Below are 15,399 nucleotides of genomic sequence, written 5' to 3'. Positions count from 1 at the left end.
CAAGATGCTGTTCAACACCCCTCTCAGGAGGATAGATGTCAATTCCATTTTATAGACGAGGGCTCCGGGTCTCAGTGGCTAAATGACTTGCCCAGGGTCGTACGGGTAGGGAGAAGGCCAAGGAGAAGGCACAGAGCCGTAGACAAAGGACACCCGGGCTTTGAGCCAGACTGACTGGCTCCTAATCTCACTACCTCCGTAGACTAGTGATGTCACCTCTCCGAGCCCCAGTTTCCTCATCCGCCTCCAGGCATGAAAACAAGAACTGGGTGGGGAAGTTTCAGGGTGCAGTAAGATGATGGAAGGGGAGCATCCACACAGGGCCACGCTCCATCCAAGGGCAAAGAATCACACTCCCAAGCTCAGAGGACAGAGCCGGATGGCCCAGCAGGGCTCTGACTGTCAGTGGACCCCTGCTGGGCTGATGTTGTGCCCAGGCACCGACCTTCCAGCCTTTCCTGGGGCCCGGCCTGAGAGAGATTCAGATGATGAAGGATCTCTGCAAAGCCCCAGAGAAGAAGGAGGTGCCCAGTCGTCTCCTAAGGGCTCCCCCAGCAGAGCTGAGAGCTGCAACCCTTGAATCAGCCACCGTCGTTCCCAAACCCGTTGGCCCAGATCCGTTTACCCATTTGTATTATGGGTTCTGTAAGGTTTTTCTTGCAGTCAGCTCATTTTTAAAAACTTAGGGACGTATGGAAACCAATTTGGCAATAAGTTTCACGTGAAAAACTAAACTAAAAATAAATAAAATAAAAATGAAAAAAAAATAAAATACAAACTTAGGGAAATTTCTTTCAAATGGAAAATTTTAATCACTAACCTCAAATGGAAAGACGCTATCAGTTTCCATGAAGAGAAAGTGACCGTAAAACTGAATATAAGAACAAGCAAGAAGAAGATTCTTAGATTCTAGCTAAGTCCTGTCTCTTGCTGAAGGCTCTGGACGGAGCCCAGAGGAGTCCTTTCCTTAACAAGTGAGGCGTCAAAGACATAGAAGCCGTTACATGAGACTTTCTCCCCAGTAATTGGAGGAACAGGAAGAAAATCAAAAGGAAATGCCTATATTGCGATAGTCGGTGTTATGTCACAGAGTCTTGAGACCCTAAAACCCCATTGGTGTACGTTTTATGTTTTGGAAAACACTGACCTGATCCAACTCTCTTTTCCTATTTCCCAGGGAAGAACAGTAAGACCGCCAAAGGGGATGTGACTTGCCCACCATCTCACGGGATCGGGGTCGGTGGCTTTAGCCAGACCTGGGATCCAACCAGCGCTCTAAGGCATTTGTCCGCTTCTGTGGGAGGAACTTATCAAGATGGAAGCTTTAAGGACGCCTGTGGTGGGATTTCAGGCATGTGGCGGGCACCAGCCAGCTGGGGTGGAAAGGAAGGAGGCCAGCAGCTGCTGTCATTGGCCCTTGGACCCCCACGCCTCTTCTCCCTTGGAGCACAGCCTCTGTGTCCCTGCGCCCAGAGCTGAGGGCCGGCAGAATTACAGCAAATAGAAACGCAGCCTCCTTGGGGCGTCTGGGGGGCTCAGTAGGTTGACCATCCGACTCTTGGTTTCAGTTCAGGCCATGATCTCACTGTTGGTGGGATTGAATCCCGTGTCCAGCTCTGTGCTGACAGTGTGGAGCTTGCTTGGGATTCCCTCTCTCTCTCTCTCTCTCTGCTCCTCCTCAGCTGGTGATCTCTCTCTCCCTCTCAAAATAAATAACAATTAAAAAAACCTTAGAAAAGAAAGAAACACAACCAGCTGGGCTGAGAAACCAGGGTAGCGGGATGTTCTAAGCCTGGAGAGAAGGAAATTCACGAAAGCCAAATTCTCTCTCTAGGAAAGTGCCCATGGTTTGCATTTAACTGGGGAGGGGAGCCGGTCACCATTTATTTTCTTTTCTTTTTTTTTTTTTTTTAATTTTTTTTTTCAACGTTTATTTATTTTTGGGACAGAGAGAGACAGAGCATGAACGGGGGAGGGGCAGAGAGAGAGGGAGACACAGAGTTGGAAACAGGCTCCAGGCTCTGAGCCATCAGCCCAGAGCCCGACGCGGGGCTCGAACTCCCGGACCGCGAGATCGTGACCTGGCTGAAGTCGGACGCTCAACCGACTGCGCCACCCAGGCGCCCCTATTTTCTTTACATTTTAACGAATACTTAGACAGCATTTATATTCCAGACACTTCACAGGTATTAAGTCATGTGATTCTCATGACGAACCTATGAAGTAGGTGCTATTATTATCCCCATTTTGTGGATGAGGAACCTGAGGCACAGAGAGCTTAAGTCATTTACCTAAAATCTCATCACTTGGAAGTGGTGAGATTTGAACCCGGGAAATGGGATCTGACTTGAGGGTGCCTTAGTGCATTTAATCCGGAGGACTACCATGCTAGGAAAGGTGTAATTACTCCCACTTTATAGGCGTGGAAACTGAGGCTCAAGGCTATTTGGCACCTATGCTGTAAACCCAACAGGTCTTAACTTCTTTGCTATTCTCCCTGGATCATGCACCAGGAGTTCTTGCTCTAGGGTGCTACTCAATATGGTAGCCGTTTACTACACGAAGCTATTGAGCATTTAAAATATGGCTAAGAGGCTGAAAATTTGCACGTGATTTAACTTTAATTTTAAAGCAAGTAAAACATGTTGTCCCCTAAACACAATTTAATTGTCTTGGTAGAACAGCATTTTACTTTTTTTATTTATTTATTTATTTATTTTTGAGACAGGGAGAGACAGAGTAAGAACGGGGGAGGGTCAGAGAGAGGGAGACACAGAATCTGAAACAGGCTCCAGGCTCTGAGCTGTCAGCACAGAGCCCGACGCGGGGCTCGAACTCACGGACTGTGAGATCATGACCTGAGCCGAAGTCGGCCGCTTAACTGACTGAGCCACCCAGGCGCCCCACAGCATTTTACTTTAAGCCCTCACAATTTAGCTTCTGTTCCGATTTGTTTCCAAAGTATAAAACACTGGATATTGAAGACATTAGCGGGGGAAAAAAAATTTTAGAGTATATCATTAATAATTCCGTAATTATTTGTTGAGATGATCACATGCTAGATATATTGGATAATTGAATATATTATTAATGTTAGTTTCACCTGTTTTTTTTTTTAAGATTTTTTTTTTTTTTAAGCAATCTCTACGCCCAACATGAGACTCGAACTTACAACCTTGAGATCAAGAGTCACAAATTCCACTGACTGAGCCATCCGGGTGCCCCTCACCTGTTTCTTTTTATTCTTCTTTAAATTAAAAAAAAATTATTTGAGAGAGAGAGAGAGAGAGAGCAGGGAGAGAGGGGCAGAGAAAGAGAGAATCTAAGGAAGGCTCCATTATCAGCTGAGGGAGCTGGAGGTGGGGCTCAAAGCAGGGCTCCTGCGGCAGGGGGAGGGGGGCCCCAATCCCTCCACCCCGGGGATCATGACCTGAGCCAAAATCAAGAGTCAGATGCTTAACCAACAGAACCACCCAGGTGCCCCTCTTTGTATTCTTTAATGCATGACTAGAAAATTTAATCCTACATTATGTGGCTTATATTTTATGTTCCATTGGTCTAGAAAACCAGGATTTGACACCCCCCCCCCAAATGTGACAAGGCCCTCCTAAACCTGGAGAGTCATTCCCAGGGTGCAGTTCCAGGAGCCATATCCGCTGGTCCAGGTGGAGGCTGCCGGGTGGCAAAGCTTGTAAAATGTCCCTGGACGGTATAAGCATTGGCATTCGCTGCCCCAGGTTCAAATCTCAAATCTGCTTCATACCACAGGGTAGGTGCTTTTGGGTAAACCTCTCACCGTCACTCATCTGTAGAATAGAGGTCATAGTGTTCATCTCATGGTTCATTAGGTGCCTCGGGGTCTTTGCGGTTACTTTTTCTATGTCCCCTCATATCTTTGCATCCTCAGCCCATCTCTTCCGTAGGATCTTAGTTTAAACATCACCTTCTTGATGAGCCTTAATGAAAATAGCCACCCCTCAGTCGTCTGTGCTCCAAGACATATCTATCCTCTTTGTTTATTCAAGAAAACACATGACATTTATCCTGAATTTTAAATGATCTTGGTTATTGATTTTATTTTCTTGATCATGGTCTGTCTTCCCACTGATTTATAAGAACTGTGAGGGCAGGGATGGGTCACTCTTCTCACTGCTGAGTCCCCAGCACTTAGAACAGGGTCTGACACAGCATGAACAAAGTAAGGAATGTATGAGCAAACCCAGCACAGTGCTGGCTGCACAGAGAAAACAACCAATTCCACTTTTCTTTGTCCCTTACTGCTGAGGGGTTTTCGACCTGAGTCTAGACTTCCCGGGGGGGGGGGGGGGGGGGGTAGAAAATGAGTTCACTAGTTCCTCCCTGGCAGGGGAGTCTCCAGGGTTAAATGAGATCCCAGAGTCCCCCTGGTGTGCCCTGAAGTTCCTGAAACACAGGTGAGCTGGTCCCTGGGGTTCTGGAACCTGAGCAACAAAGGTAGCTTCACCCACCTTTCCAACGCCATCCAACCTCTTCCTGGAGAAGCTATTTTTTGACACTGGTGCGTTCAGAGACATCAAGACCTAAAAGGGATTTCCAAGAAAGGTACTGGATCCCTGGGGCTGCACGGGGATGCTTCACCAAATAGGAAGGGGCACCAGGGTCTCTCAGGCTTGGGGTGTCAGTCCTGTTATGGGTGACTTCCCCTCCCCGAGCCTCTATTCTATTTATTGAACACTTAGGCTGTGCCATCTAGTTCTAAGCATTTTGTCCAAGCGAAAGCCTTATGAAGTGAGTACTCCTATAAGCCCATTTTACAGAGGAGGAATTTTCGGCTCTAGCGGGGTTTTAAGTAACTTTCCTGAGGTTGCACAGTGCGTCGGCGCAAAGGTGGGGTGCGCTCTTAGGCAGGTTGGGTCTAGGGCGCTGGCTCTTAATCGTTAGGCTGCGCTGCCTGTATCCAGTGGACGCTGTGACGTCTGCCCGACCCCAGGCCTCCCCGGGGGACCACATCGGTTCTTCTGAGCCCCGCGACTCAGATCCTAAAGTCTGAGGTCTTTGCAAAACTCCCGGGCTGCTTTCCCATGCCTGGGCCTCGGGCTGGGATGGGGCGAGCGGAGCTTCCTGCCTGCCCAGAGTCCTCCTAAAGGTTAATAAAGCATTGGTAGGAAGGTACTTTATAAAACAGGAAAGCACCCGGGGAACTGTCACGGTTTGCTCTTTTTCTCCTCTGCATCCTGAGAAGGAAGGACGTTCTCCCCATTTCGCATATGGGGAGACTGAGGCTCAGAAAAGCAAAATGCTCTTTCCAGGGAAGGAGGGAGAGCCAGTGGCTGGTGTCTGCGCGGGGCAGGTGGGGGAGGGGGTGGGGCCGAGACACCCGTGGGGGGCGGGGCGCGCCGGGGCGGTGACCCCCCCTCCCCCAGGGGGCGGAGCGCGCGGGATGTTGCAATCCCGGGCTGGAGCGCATCAGGCGACGGCGGATTAGCGCAGGTTTGCATCACCCGGGCCCGGGCCGGAGCCGGCTCTGGAGCCGGGAGACGCTCGCAGCGGAAGCGGCGGCGGCTCCACACGTGTCCGGCTGCGGGGTCCGGGGTCCCGAGCGCAGCCGCGTCGCAGAGGGCCCCCGGCCACGTGGGAGTGCCCTGGAGACTCAGGATCCAGCCGCACGCCCGGGCAAGGTACCCTGCGGGGCCGGAGAGGGGTCGGGCCGGGGGTCGGGGGCGGACGGGTTGGAGGGTGCGGACCCGCGAAGGTAGAGCATATCCTGGGGGCGGAGGGAGCAGGGGACAGAGGTGCGGGCGTGTGGCCCCGGGAGGTGAGCGTGGGGCGGGGGAGGCGTGTGTGTGAGGGGCCCGCGGGGGACGCTGGGGACCGCGTTGGGTCTGTGTCCCTCTGGGGTGTGTGTGCGGGATCCGCGTGGGCCTGCGGGGTTGGAGGGGATGTGTCTCGGCGCACGGTCAGAGCCGCGAGGAGCCAGTGGCAGGTGTGGGCTGTGCTGGGGCCGGGCTCGGGTACCTTGGGGGCACGTGCAGGGGGAGAGGGAGCGAGGATGCAGCGCGCGGGGTGCGGGACCCCCGGAGCGTGCTGGGCGTCGGCCGCAGGTATGCACCTGGCGCTGCGGCTGCGGGTTGCGGGTTGCACCGCGCGCTTGCGTTTTGTCCCTGCAGACTCTGGGGCGTGAGGAGCGAGGAGGGTCCCGGTCCGCCCCTTCTCACAGCCCTGGGGCCCAGCCTCCTTTCCTCGCCTCTCCCCCTCCCGGGGCTCGGTTTCCGCTGAATCTTCTGCCTCGGGACACCCGCGGCCCGCCGCTTCCGCTCCCACGGGAGGAGCCCGGCGGCGGCAGGCCGGGCGGGGCCGTCTAGGGGGTGGGGCTCGTGTCAGACCTTGCCTGTGACCTTACAGGTATCGGTCAGTGGTGAGTGGGAGAGTTGGGAGGGCTCTGCGTGTGTATGCCTGCCCACTTGCCCAAGGACGACGAGGTGTGTGTCCCTTAATGATGTGTGTGCCCCTCTCTGCCCTGGATGTGGTGTCGCAGCTGGCCGGCTTGGACAAACCGTGTTTTTGAGGCGCGTGTGTACAGCTGTCTGCTCTGGGTTCTGTGAGTGTGTGTTTGGTATGACCTGCCCTTATTCCGCCAGAGGCGTCAGGGAACAGCAAGAGGTAGGTGTTAAGGGCCGCCTCCATTGCCCAGGGCTACCCCTGCCAGGCCGGGTCTGGGCCAGGATTCGAACCTGGGAATGTCCGACTACAGCCACCCGCTGTTGCATTCTTACTACGTTGGGATTATGGCCTTGCACGCCATTTGAGGTCTCCCTGCCTCCCTCCCAAGGCAGCCCACCGCTCGCTCGGACTTGGGAGTAGGTGGTCCTCAGTCTGAGAACTGACTCTGAGTGATGTTTCCCCATTGATCCTGGCTCAGACCTTCGGGAAGGTCTTTACCGGGGCTGAAGTCGATCTCCCTCTAATGTCTTATACCTTGGCTCCGTGTCCCTCATCTGGAGCCGGAATGGGTAGGCAGATAGATCCAGGAGAGAACCTCCCTGCAATCGCATGCCATTGCCCTCTCCTCCACCCACCACACAGTTATACAGCTGCGTCCCCCGCCACCCCCTCCCCCCCCCCCCCCCCCCCGCCGCCCCGGAGGGGAGGGGTGGCTTCCTCCATAACTGAATGAATGAATCTTACCGCCTTTGAGAGACATCCCCTCCTTGCCTTACTTCTTACCTGATGGTGAAACTGCACTGTCTATTGTTGACTAACTCTGGACCTGTGATTCTGATAGCTTTGAGTCATCAGGCAATAGTAAAGTTCACATTTGAAAAAACAAAAAAAGAAATACACTCATTTTTTAAATACTCAAGCCATAAATGAGTGCAGGATCTTTATTTTAAAATACTGAACTTGAGGGGCGCCTGGGTGGCTCAGTCGGTGGAGCCTCCGACTTGGGCTCAGGTCATGATCTCGCGGTCCGTGAGTTCGAGCCCCGCGTCCGGCTCTGTGCTGACAGCTCAGAGCCTGGAGCCTGTTTCAGATTCTGTGTCTCCCTCTTTCTCTCGCCTCCCCGGCTCGTGCTCTGTCTCTCTCTTCTCAAAAATAAATAAATGTTAAAGAATAAAATAAGAAATAATAATAAATGAATAAATAAAAATAAATAAAAATACTGAAATTGAAAATGCCCTTGCCTTTCTACCAAATCCCTTCCTCTCTTGGGCCTCCCAGGAGGCCAGGAGCTACTGTGGCCGGTTTAGTCTGGGTCCTTCCAAAACTTGTGCATTTACATACCGACCTATAAGCAAGTATGGAGATATTTTTTTGATATGCTGGTGGCGTTTTTTACATGAATGATATCGTCTCAATCATCTCAGGGTATACCTGTCCTGTAGCAGCTTGCTTTGTGCACTGGACAACATATCCATTCCAGAGCCCGCATTCATATGTACATTCATACCTTCCTCATTCATATGTACATTCATACCTTCCTCATTCATTCATCATCCCTCCCTCCCTGCCCCAGGTAACAGCCCCCTGCACTACACCACTCAGCAGATAGAGTGCAAAGTCTCTCTTCCTCTCACCGCCAAGGCCAATTCTCCACTTTGCTTTTTTTAAATTCCACTTAACCGTTCACTCTGGAGGTTTTTCTAATCAGCACATAAGGAGTTTCTCTTTCTTTCTTTTTTTTAGGTTTATTTATTTTATTTTTGAGAAAGAGCGTGAGCACAAGTTGGGGAGGGGCAGAGAGAAAGAGAGAATCCCAAGCAGGCTCTGCACGGTCAGCGTGGAGCCTGATGCGGGGCTCGAACTCACAAACTATGAGATCATGACCTGAGCTGAAATCAAGAGTCGGACACTTAACCGACTGAGCCACCCAGGTGCCCCTCTCTCTTCTTTCTTTCTTTCTTTCTTTCTTTCTTTCTTTCTTTCTTTCCTTCCTTCCTTCCTTCCTTCCTTCCTTCCTTCCTTCCTTCCTCTCTTTCTTTCTTTCTTTCTTTCTTTCTTTCTTTCTTTCTTTCTTTCCTTCCTTCCTTCCTTCCTTCCTTCCTTCCTTCCTTCCTCTTTCTTTCTTTCTTTCTTTCTTTCTTTCTTTCTTTCTTTCTTTCTCTCAGTAAGCTTTTAAAATTTTAGGTCTTGAATTTATGACCCTGAGATCAAGAGTCACATGCAGGACACTTGGGTGGCTTGGTCGGTTAAGCGTCCGACTCTTGGATTTGGTTCAGGTCATGATCTCATGGTTTAGGAGATGGACCCCCATGTTGGCCTCTATACTGACAGCACGGAGCCTGCTTGAGAGTCTCTCTCTTTCTCTCTGCCTCTCTCTCTCTCTCTCTCAAAATAAAGAAATAAACTGAAAAAAAAAAAAAAGTCTCATGCTCTACTGACTGAGCCAGCCAGGTGCCCCTAAAGAGTTTTCTTAATCATAAATGGCTACAGTTTTTTCGTGTACGGATGACATAGAATTGATTTAACCAGTTCCCCAATGATGGACATTTAGTGGTTTCTATCACGTGGGTGCAGGATAACTGTATACCGACATCATTATATCGGTGTGTACAGGGCTTGCTGGTCCCTTTCCGGGGCTGTATAATATTCCACCATGTGGCTTGTATCATGACGTTTAACCAGCCCCATACTGCTGGACGCTTGGGAGTGTTTACTGCCTTTTGCTATTGGATGCAAGGTTCTGATGAACAGCCCTTGACATGTTTAATTTTTTGGTGGGCATTTTAATTGGAGGATAAATCCCCAGAAGCGGGACACACAGTCAAGGTTAAGGGCGTTTGTCACTTTGATGCACACTGCCAAGTCCTCCTCCATAAAGGCTAGGGAAGAGGGGGGGGGCCACCAAACAGCCTCACTTCAGTGCTTTTTCCCTTCTTCGCAGATGCGAGCCACCCCTCTGGCTGCTGCTGCGGGTGCCCCCTCCAGGAGGAAGCGGTGGGAGTTGGACAATGACCTAGACACCGAGTGTCCCATCCGGAAACAAGCGCGAATCGGGCCCCAGCCCAGGCTGCCCTCCTCGCCGCTGCCCCCGAGCCCACTTCCTGCTCCAGCCCATGCCTGTGCTGGGACCACTGCCTCCCGTCTTGGGCCCTATGTCCTCCTGGAGCCTGAGGAGGGTGGCCGGGCCTATTGGGCCCTGCACTGCCCCTCAGGCACCGAGTACACCTGCAAGGTACGTTCCCCCAGGGTCATTCTCCCCCAGCATCACAGGGGGCTTGGAAAGGGCCTTGGCTCTAGAGGATTGCCAGGGCTGAGGGGTCCTTATATTACTTTATTCCTGTGTTTGTTGGGGAAGCAGCCAGTGAGCCTCCAGCTTTCCCCATCGCCTAGGCTTTTCTGGCCAGTGTGTAGAAGGATCATCGGCCTGTCTGTAGAGGATCACCTATTCATTCATTCAACAAACCTTCACTGAGCACCCTGCGTGCCATGCACCCTGCTGTGGCTCTAACATAGACCGAGTCCTGCTCTCATCAAGCCGATGCTTAAGTGGAGGACATGGACAGTAAACAAGAGAATAAGTAAAATATGTACCAGGGGATCGTAAGTGCTTTGGAGAGAAAGCTGGGAGCTGAAAGAGAGGGGGACAGGGATTATGGGGGAGCAGGTGATTTTAGTCCAGGAAGACCTCTCCGAGGACGTGACATTCAAGCAGTGCCTTACGTGAATGGGGGGGGCGGGGGCCAGCCCTGTGGGTCTCTAGGAAAGAGCATTCCGGCGGCAGGACAGGCAAGTTCAAATGCACAGAGGCAGGCATGTTTACCCTGACTTAAAAAAAAGTAGTCTCTGTTTTTTGAATTCTTTCTTCCGTGCCACCCAGCTGTTTGGTTTTCTTTTCTTTTCTTTTTTTTTTTTTTTAAACATATGCTTACTTTTTTTTTTTCATGAATTAAATATGTATGCGCTTTATTTATTTTTATTTTCTGTGTGGGCATGGCCAAAATAACATGGGAAGGGTTTAAAGGCAGACAAAGTCAGTATACCAGCTCCGCCTCTGGTCAGCTGTATGGCTTCCGACAGGTGACCTTCCTTCTCTGAACATCAGTTTCACCGTCGGTAAAATGGAACACACCTTTCAGGGCTGTGGGGAGGTTTCCATCTGATGTCCGTAGAGCCCCGGGCACATTTTCCAACACCCTCACCACACTCACCACTGCCCCCTTCCCTCCCCTGCCCCACTCCAGCTGAACTGATCTTGGGCTGGTTTTTCTGAAGTGGCTCAAACACTTTCTTGCCTCAGGGCCCTTGCATTGCCCATGTCCCCCACCTGGAAAGCTTATCCCGTGGGCATCTCTGAATCATTCAGGTCACTTCCCCAGAGTCCCTTTTAGACCACACCTTTCCGGGTAGGTGCCCCCTTCCAAAATATTCTCTCCTCCAGCATCTTTCTGGAGGATGCTCATGAGAATTTGTAAATATGTTGTCTGTTGGCTTGTTTCCTTGTCTCCTGTATTGGACCGTGGGCATCAGGAGGGTAGGGGCCACGGCCATCAGCCAGGTTGGATCCCCAAGGCCGGCACAGGCAGCCGCCAGTGTCTCCTTGTGCAGTGAATGAGAGGGCGGGCAGGCAGTGCATCCTAGGGAACGGTATAGCTATGAGCACGGGATGCTATGCGTAAAGTGACTCGTGGGCTATCTACTCTTCTGCATTTCCACGGCCTTGGGCTATTTCCGTTTGGGTTCCCTGTCATTTCCCAGTTGCCTGAAGTTTAAGGGCGTCTAAGGTAGCAGTTGAGGGCACAGACCGTGGAGCACGGATTCAGGTCTCAGGCCTGCCACCCGCTGGCTGTGCGGCCTCTCAGCTTCGTCCCGGTGGAGCGGCTTGCTGGAGCGCCTGGCACAGTGCCGAGCACACAGTGCCTGAATGGTTGGCCCTGACTGCTTCCAAGGCCAGGCCGGGCTCCGCGGGGCGGCCCCCACCTGCGCTCACGCCCCGCCCCGCCCACAGGTGTACCCGGCCCGCGAGGCCCAGGCGGTGCTGGAGCCCTACTCGCGGCTGCCCCCGCGGGGACACGTGGCGCGGCCGGCCGACGTCGTGGCGGGCCCCCGCCACCTCTACACCTTTTTCCCACGGCCCCACGGGGACATGCACAGCCTGGTGCGCCGCCGCCGCCGCCTCCCCGAGCCCGAAGCCGCCGCGCTCTTCCGCCAGATGGCCGCCGCCCTGGCGCACTGTCACCAGCACGGCCTGGTCCTGCGCGATCTCAAGCTGCGGCGCTTTGTCTTCACCAACGAGGAGAGGTGAGTGTGGGCACAGAGACCCTGCGCACAGACACGCCTGAGAGGTGAGCCATGCTGGGGAACCGAGGCCCAGGAGGGTAAAGTAACTTACGCAAGGAATGGAGAAGCCTGGACCAGCACCTCCGCCCGGGTCCCAGGAAAAGGTTGACCCAGACCGAATGCGAAACCCCTGAGGTGGAGCATTGCCTCTGTGACAGTCACAGTAGCCAATGGCGATGAGGAGCTTGGCTGCCCTGTCTGACTTGGCTGGGATCCTTACGAATAGGAGGCAGGGCTAGTATTGCTTCCCCTAGGTCAGGGGACAAAACAGGCCCAGAGAAGTCAAGTAAGGCCCAAGACCCCACAGCTAAGTATATAGCAGAGCTGGGAACTGACCCCAGAGGTGACTCCAGAGAGGTCCTAATTCACCTTAAACTTGAGAGGCGGGAGTCTGGCTGGCCTTACCTGCTGACTCTGGGTGACCCGGAGTCTCTGGGCCTCAGTTTCCCCACTGGTAGGGGAAAGGGCCAGGTTGTCAAGATGCTTCCAGGATGTCAGGGCCACAGACAACAAGCCAAAACAGGCCCTGAAGCTCCTCACATGGGAACTATTTCTGTGACGCTGAGGATCAGTGATTTTTGGAGGGAGGGAACAGAAAGGGTCCTGGCATTCTGTCCCCTCCCCTAGACTCCCCCGGGGGGTGTGCAGGACATGTCAGGGAGCATGCCAAGCCAATCAGGTGCATGCAAACATCCATCAGGAGCATGAATTTCATTTCAAGATTTTTTTTGGGGGGGGGGAGTGGGGGGAAGGAGGGTGACCCCATCGTACCCTTTAAACTTTTTGAAATAGTTTTAGACTTGCAGAAAAGTTGCAAAAATAGTGCCAAGAGTTTTCATATTGTTTTCACCCAGTTTCCCCTAATATTAACTTCTCAACCACAGAACAGCCATCAAAACTAAGAAATTAACCTGGGTCTAGTACCTATTCACTGAACCACGGATTGATGTCAATTTCGCTAGTTTCCCACTAATACTCATTTCCTGTCTGGCATCCAGTCCAGGAGCCCAGCTTGCATTCAGTTGTCATACTCCTTAGTCTCCCCCAGTCTGAAACTGTTCCTCAGTCTTTCCTTGTCTTCCTTGACCTTGACACTTTACAAGAGTACCAGTCAGGGGGCTCCTGGGTGGCTCAGTCAGTTAAGTGCCCGACTTCCGCTCAGGTCATGATCTCGCGGTTCGTGAGTTCGAGCCCCGCGTCGGGCTCTGTGCTGACAGCTCAGAGCCTGGAGCCCGCTTCGGATTCTGTGTTTCCCTCCCTCTCTGTCCCTCCTGCGCTCATGCTCTGTCTCTCTCTCGCTCTCCTTCAAAAATAAATAAACATAGGGTCGCCTGGGTGGCGCAGTCGGTTGAGCGTCCGACTTCAGCCAGGTCACGATCTCGCGGTCCGTGAGTTCGAGCCCCGCGTCAGGCTCTGGGCTGATGGCTCAGAGCCTGGAGCCTGTTTCCGATTCTGTGTCTCCCTCTCTCTCTGCCCCTCCCCCGTTCATGCTCTGTCTCTCTCTGTCCCAAAAATAAATAAACGTTGAAAAAAAAAATTAAAAAAAAAACAAAAATAAATAAACATTAAAATAAATAAACAAACAAACAAATAAATAAATAAATAAATATTTAGAAGAGTCTTAAGGCCCCCACCCATCTCAGCCCCCTCTCCAAGGGACTACTGGGAAATGTGCTCCTCTCAGAGTCCTAGTTCGAACTGAATTGCTCTGTGGCCTTGAGAAATGACTAATGTCTCTGAGCCTGGGCTTCCTCATGTGTAAAATGAGGTCAGTCAACCAGCCTCACAGGACTGGCTCAATTCTTTTTTATTTTTATTTATTACTATTATTTTTTTTTAATTTTTTTTTTCAACGTTTTTTTATTTATTTTTTTTGGGACAGAGATAGACAGAGCATGAACGGGGGAGGGGCAGAGAGAGAGGGAGACACAGAATCGGAAACAGGCTCCAGGCTCCGAGCCATCAGCCCAGAGCCTGACGCGGGGCTCGAACTCACGGACCGCGAGATCGTGACCTGCCTGAAGTCGGACGCTCAACCGACTGCGCCACCCAGGCGCCCCATATTTTTTTAAATGTATTTATTTTGAGAGAGACAGCATGAGTGGGATAGGGGCAGGGAGGGAGAATCTCAAGCAGGCTCCATGCCATCAGCACAGAGCCCGACGCGGGGCTCGAGCTCACGAACCATGAGCTCACGACCTGAGCCGAGGTCAAGAGTCTGCCATTTAACCAAATGAGCCACCCGGGCGACCCAAGACTGGCTCAATTCTACCAAATGCCAGCAGGCACTCAGGAAGTGGGTGCCATTAAGGGTGACAGCGTGGGGGCATGTGGGGGCACGGGGGGCCCAATAGGAGGTGACCCTTCTGTCTCTCCACCTGTCACAGGACTAAGCTGGTGCTGGAGAACCTGGAGGATGCCTGTGTGCTGAACGGGCCCGACGACTCCCTGTGGGACAAACACGCGTGCCCGGCCTACGTGGGACCTGAAATCCTCAGCTCCCGGGCATCCTACTCAGGCAAGGCGGCCGATGTGTGGAGCCTGGGCGTGGCGCTCTTCACCATGCTGGCTGGCCACTACCCCTTCCAAGACTCAGAGCCTGCCCTGCTCTTTGGCAAGATCCGCCGCGGTGCCTTTGCCCTGCCGGAGGGCCTCTCGGCTCCCGCTCGCTGCCTGGTCCGCTGTCTCCTTCGACGGGAGCCAGCCGAACGCCTCACGGCCACGGGCATCCTGCTGCATCCCTGGCTGCGGGAGAAGCTGATCCCCTCAGCTCCACCCCGATCCCACCTCTGGGAGGCCGATCAGGTGGTCCCTGAAGGGCCGGGGTTGGAGGAGGCCGAGGAAGAGGAGGGGGTAAGAGAAGCTGGTCTATATGGCTAGGTAGCCCTAGACTCGCAGCTGCAGCAGTGGAATTGAGTTTGGGGTATCTCCAAGCTCTCTCCTGCCTTTTTTTGTTTTTGCACTGAGCCAAACCTTAGTGCCTTCTAGAAGGGAGAAAGGACGCATGTGTGGAGTGTGCTGTATGCACACCTGTGTGGTTCCGCACACCTGTGCACACAGGCTTGCACATTTAACAAATCCTGGGAGCTCACTGCGCGCCGAGCCCTGTTCTCGGTGCTGGGAGCGCCGCAGTGAACAAAAGACGAAGCTCCTGCGGACGACACATCTCCAGCCCACGGTCAGTGTCCACACTGGGCCCTCTCAGCACAGGTGTCCGCATCCACTCGTGCTGGTGCCCAGGCACTTCCGACCTGGGACAGTGCCTCTCACAAATCCCTGTGCCAAACAAAGGCTGCTGGCCTCTCCCTTGCAACTCAGGACTCCAGAGCCCAGGCCGTGCTGGGAATTGGGCTCCCAGCCGCTCTCTTCTCCGAGCCAAGGACTGGGCTGGAGGAGCCCCAGTTCAGACTATGAGGCTGGTCCTCGCCTAACTCAAGGAGCGGTTTGGAGCGAGGGCCCGCGCCTGTCCACCTCTGGCCTGAGCACCAGAGTTGGGGGATGGAGGGGGCACGGTCGTCTCCCCCTGGCCTCCTGGAACGTCCCAAGCCCTGTTCTGGGTTTTGGACCAATACTATGGGTTTTGGATGCCAGAAGAATCTATTTTTACCTTGTGCCTAATAAAGGAGTGGTGAGATAGTTTAA

General features: G+C 52.9%; 1 protein-coding gene across 1 annotated transcript; it reads left to right on the top strand.

Annotated features, from left to right (window-relative positions):
• Positions 1–5,443: 5,443 nt before the first annotated feature.
• On the top strand, positions 5,444–15,399 carry TRIB3 (tribbles pseudokinase 3). Its single transcript, XM_086701903.1, has 4 exons — positions 5,444–5,657; positions 9,362–9,652; positions 11,426–11,718; positions 14,145–15,399. Exons 2-4 carry the CDS (start codon positions 9,362–9,364, stop codon positions 14,635–14,637), a joined length of 1,077 nt encoding a protein of 358 aa, XP_086558029.1. The 5' UTR covers positions 5,444–5,657; the 3' UTR covers positions 14,638–15,399.

Source organism: Puma concolor, chromosome A3 (genome assembly GCF_028749965.1).
Source record: "Puma concolor isolate L17-30 chromosome A3, mPumCon1.1.hap2, whole genome shotgun sequence".
NCBI classification, from domain to species: domain Eukaryota; kingdom Metazoa; phylum Chordata; class Mammalia; order Carnivora; family Felidae; genus Puma; species Puma concolor.
Note: the sequence above shows the minus strand (reverse complement) of the source record. Positions and strands in the feature narration are given on the sequence as shown.

Coding starts and splice junctions, on each gene's coding strand:
- TRIB3 (XM_086701903.1), top strand. CDS start 9,362: ATGCGAGCCACCCCTCTGGCTGCTGCTGCGGGTGCCCCCTCCAGGAGG. Junction 9,653..11,425: donor GCACCGAGTACACCTGCAAG/GTACGTTCCCCC, acceptor CCCCGCCCACAG/GTGTACCCGGCCCGCGAGGC. Junction 11,719..14,144: donor GTCTTCACCAACGAGGAGAG/GTGAGTGTGGGC, acceptor CACCTGTCACAG/GACTAAGCTGGTGCTGGAGA.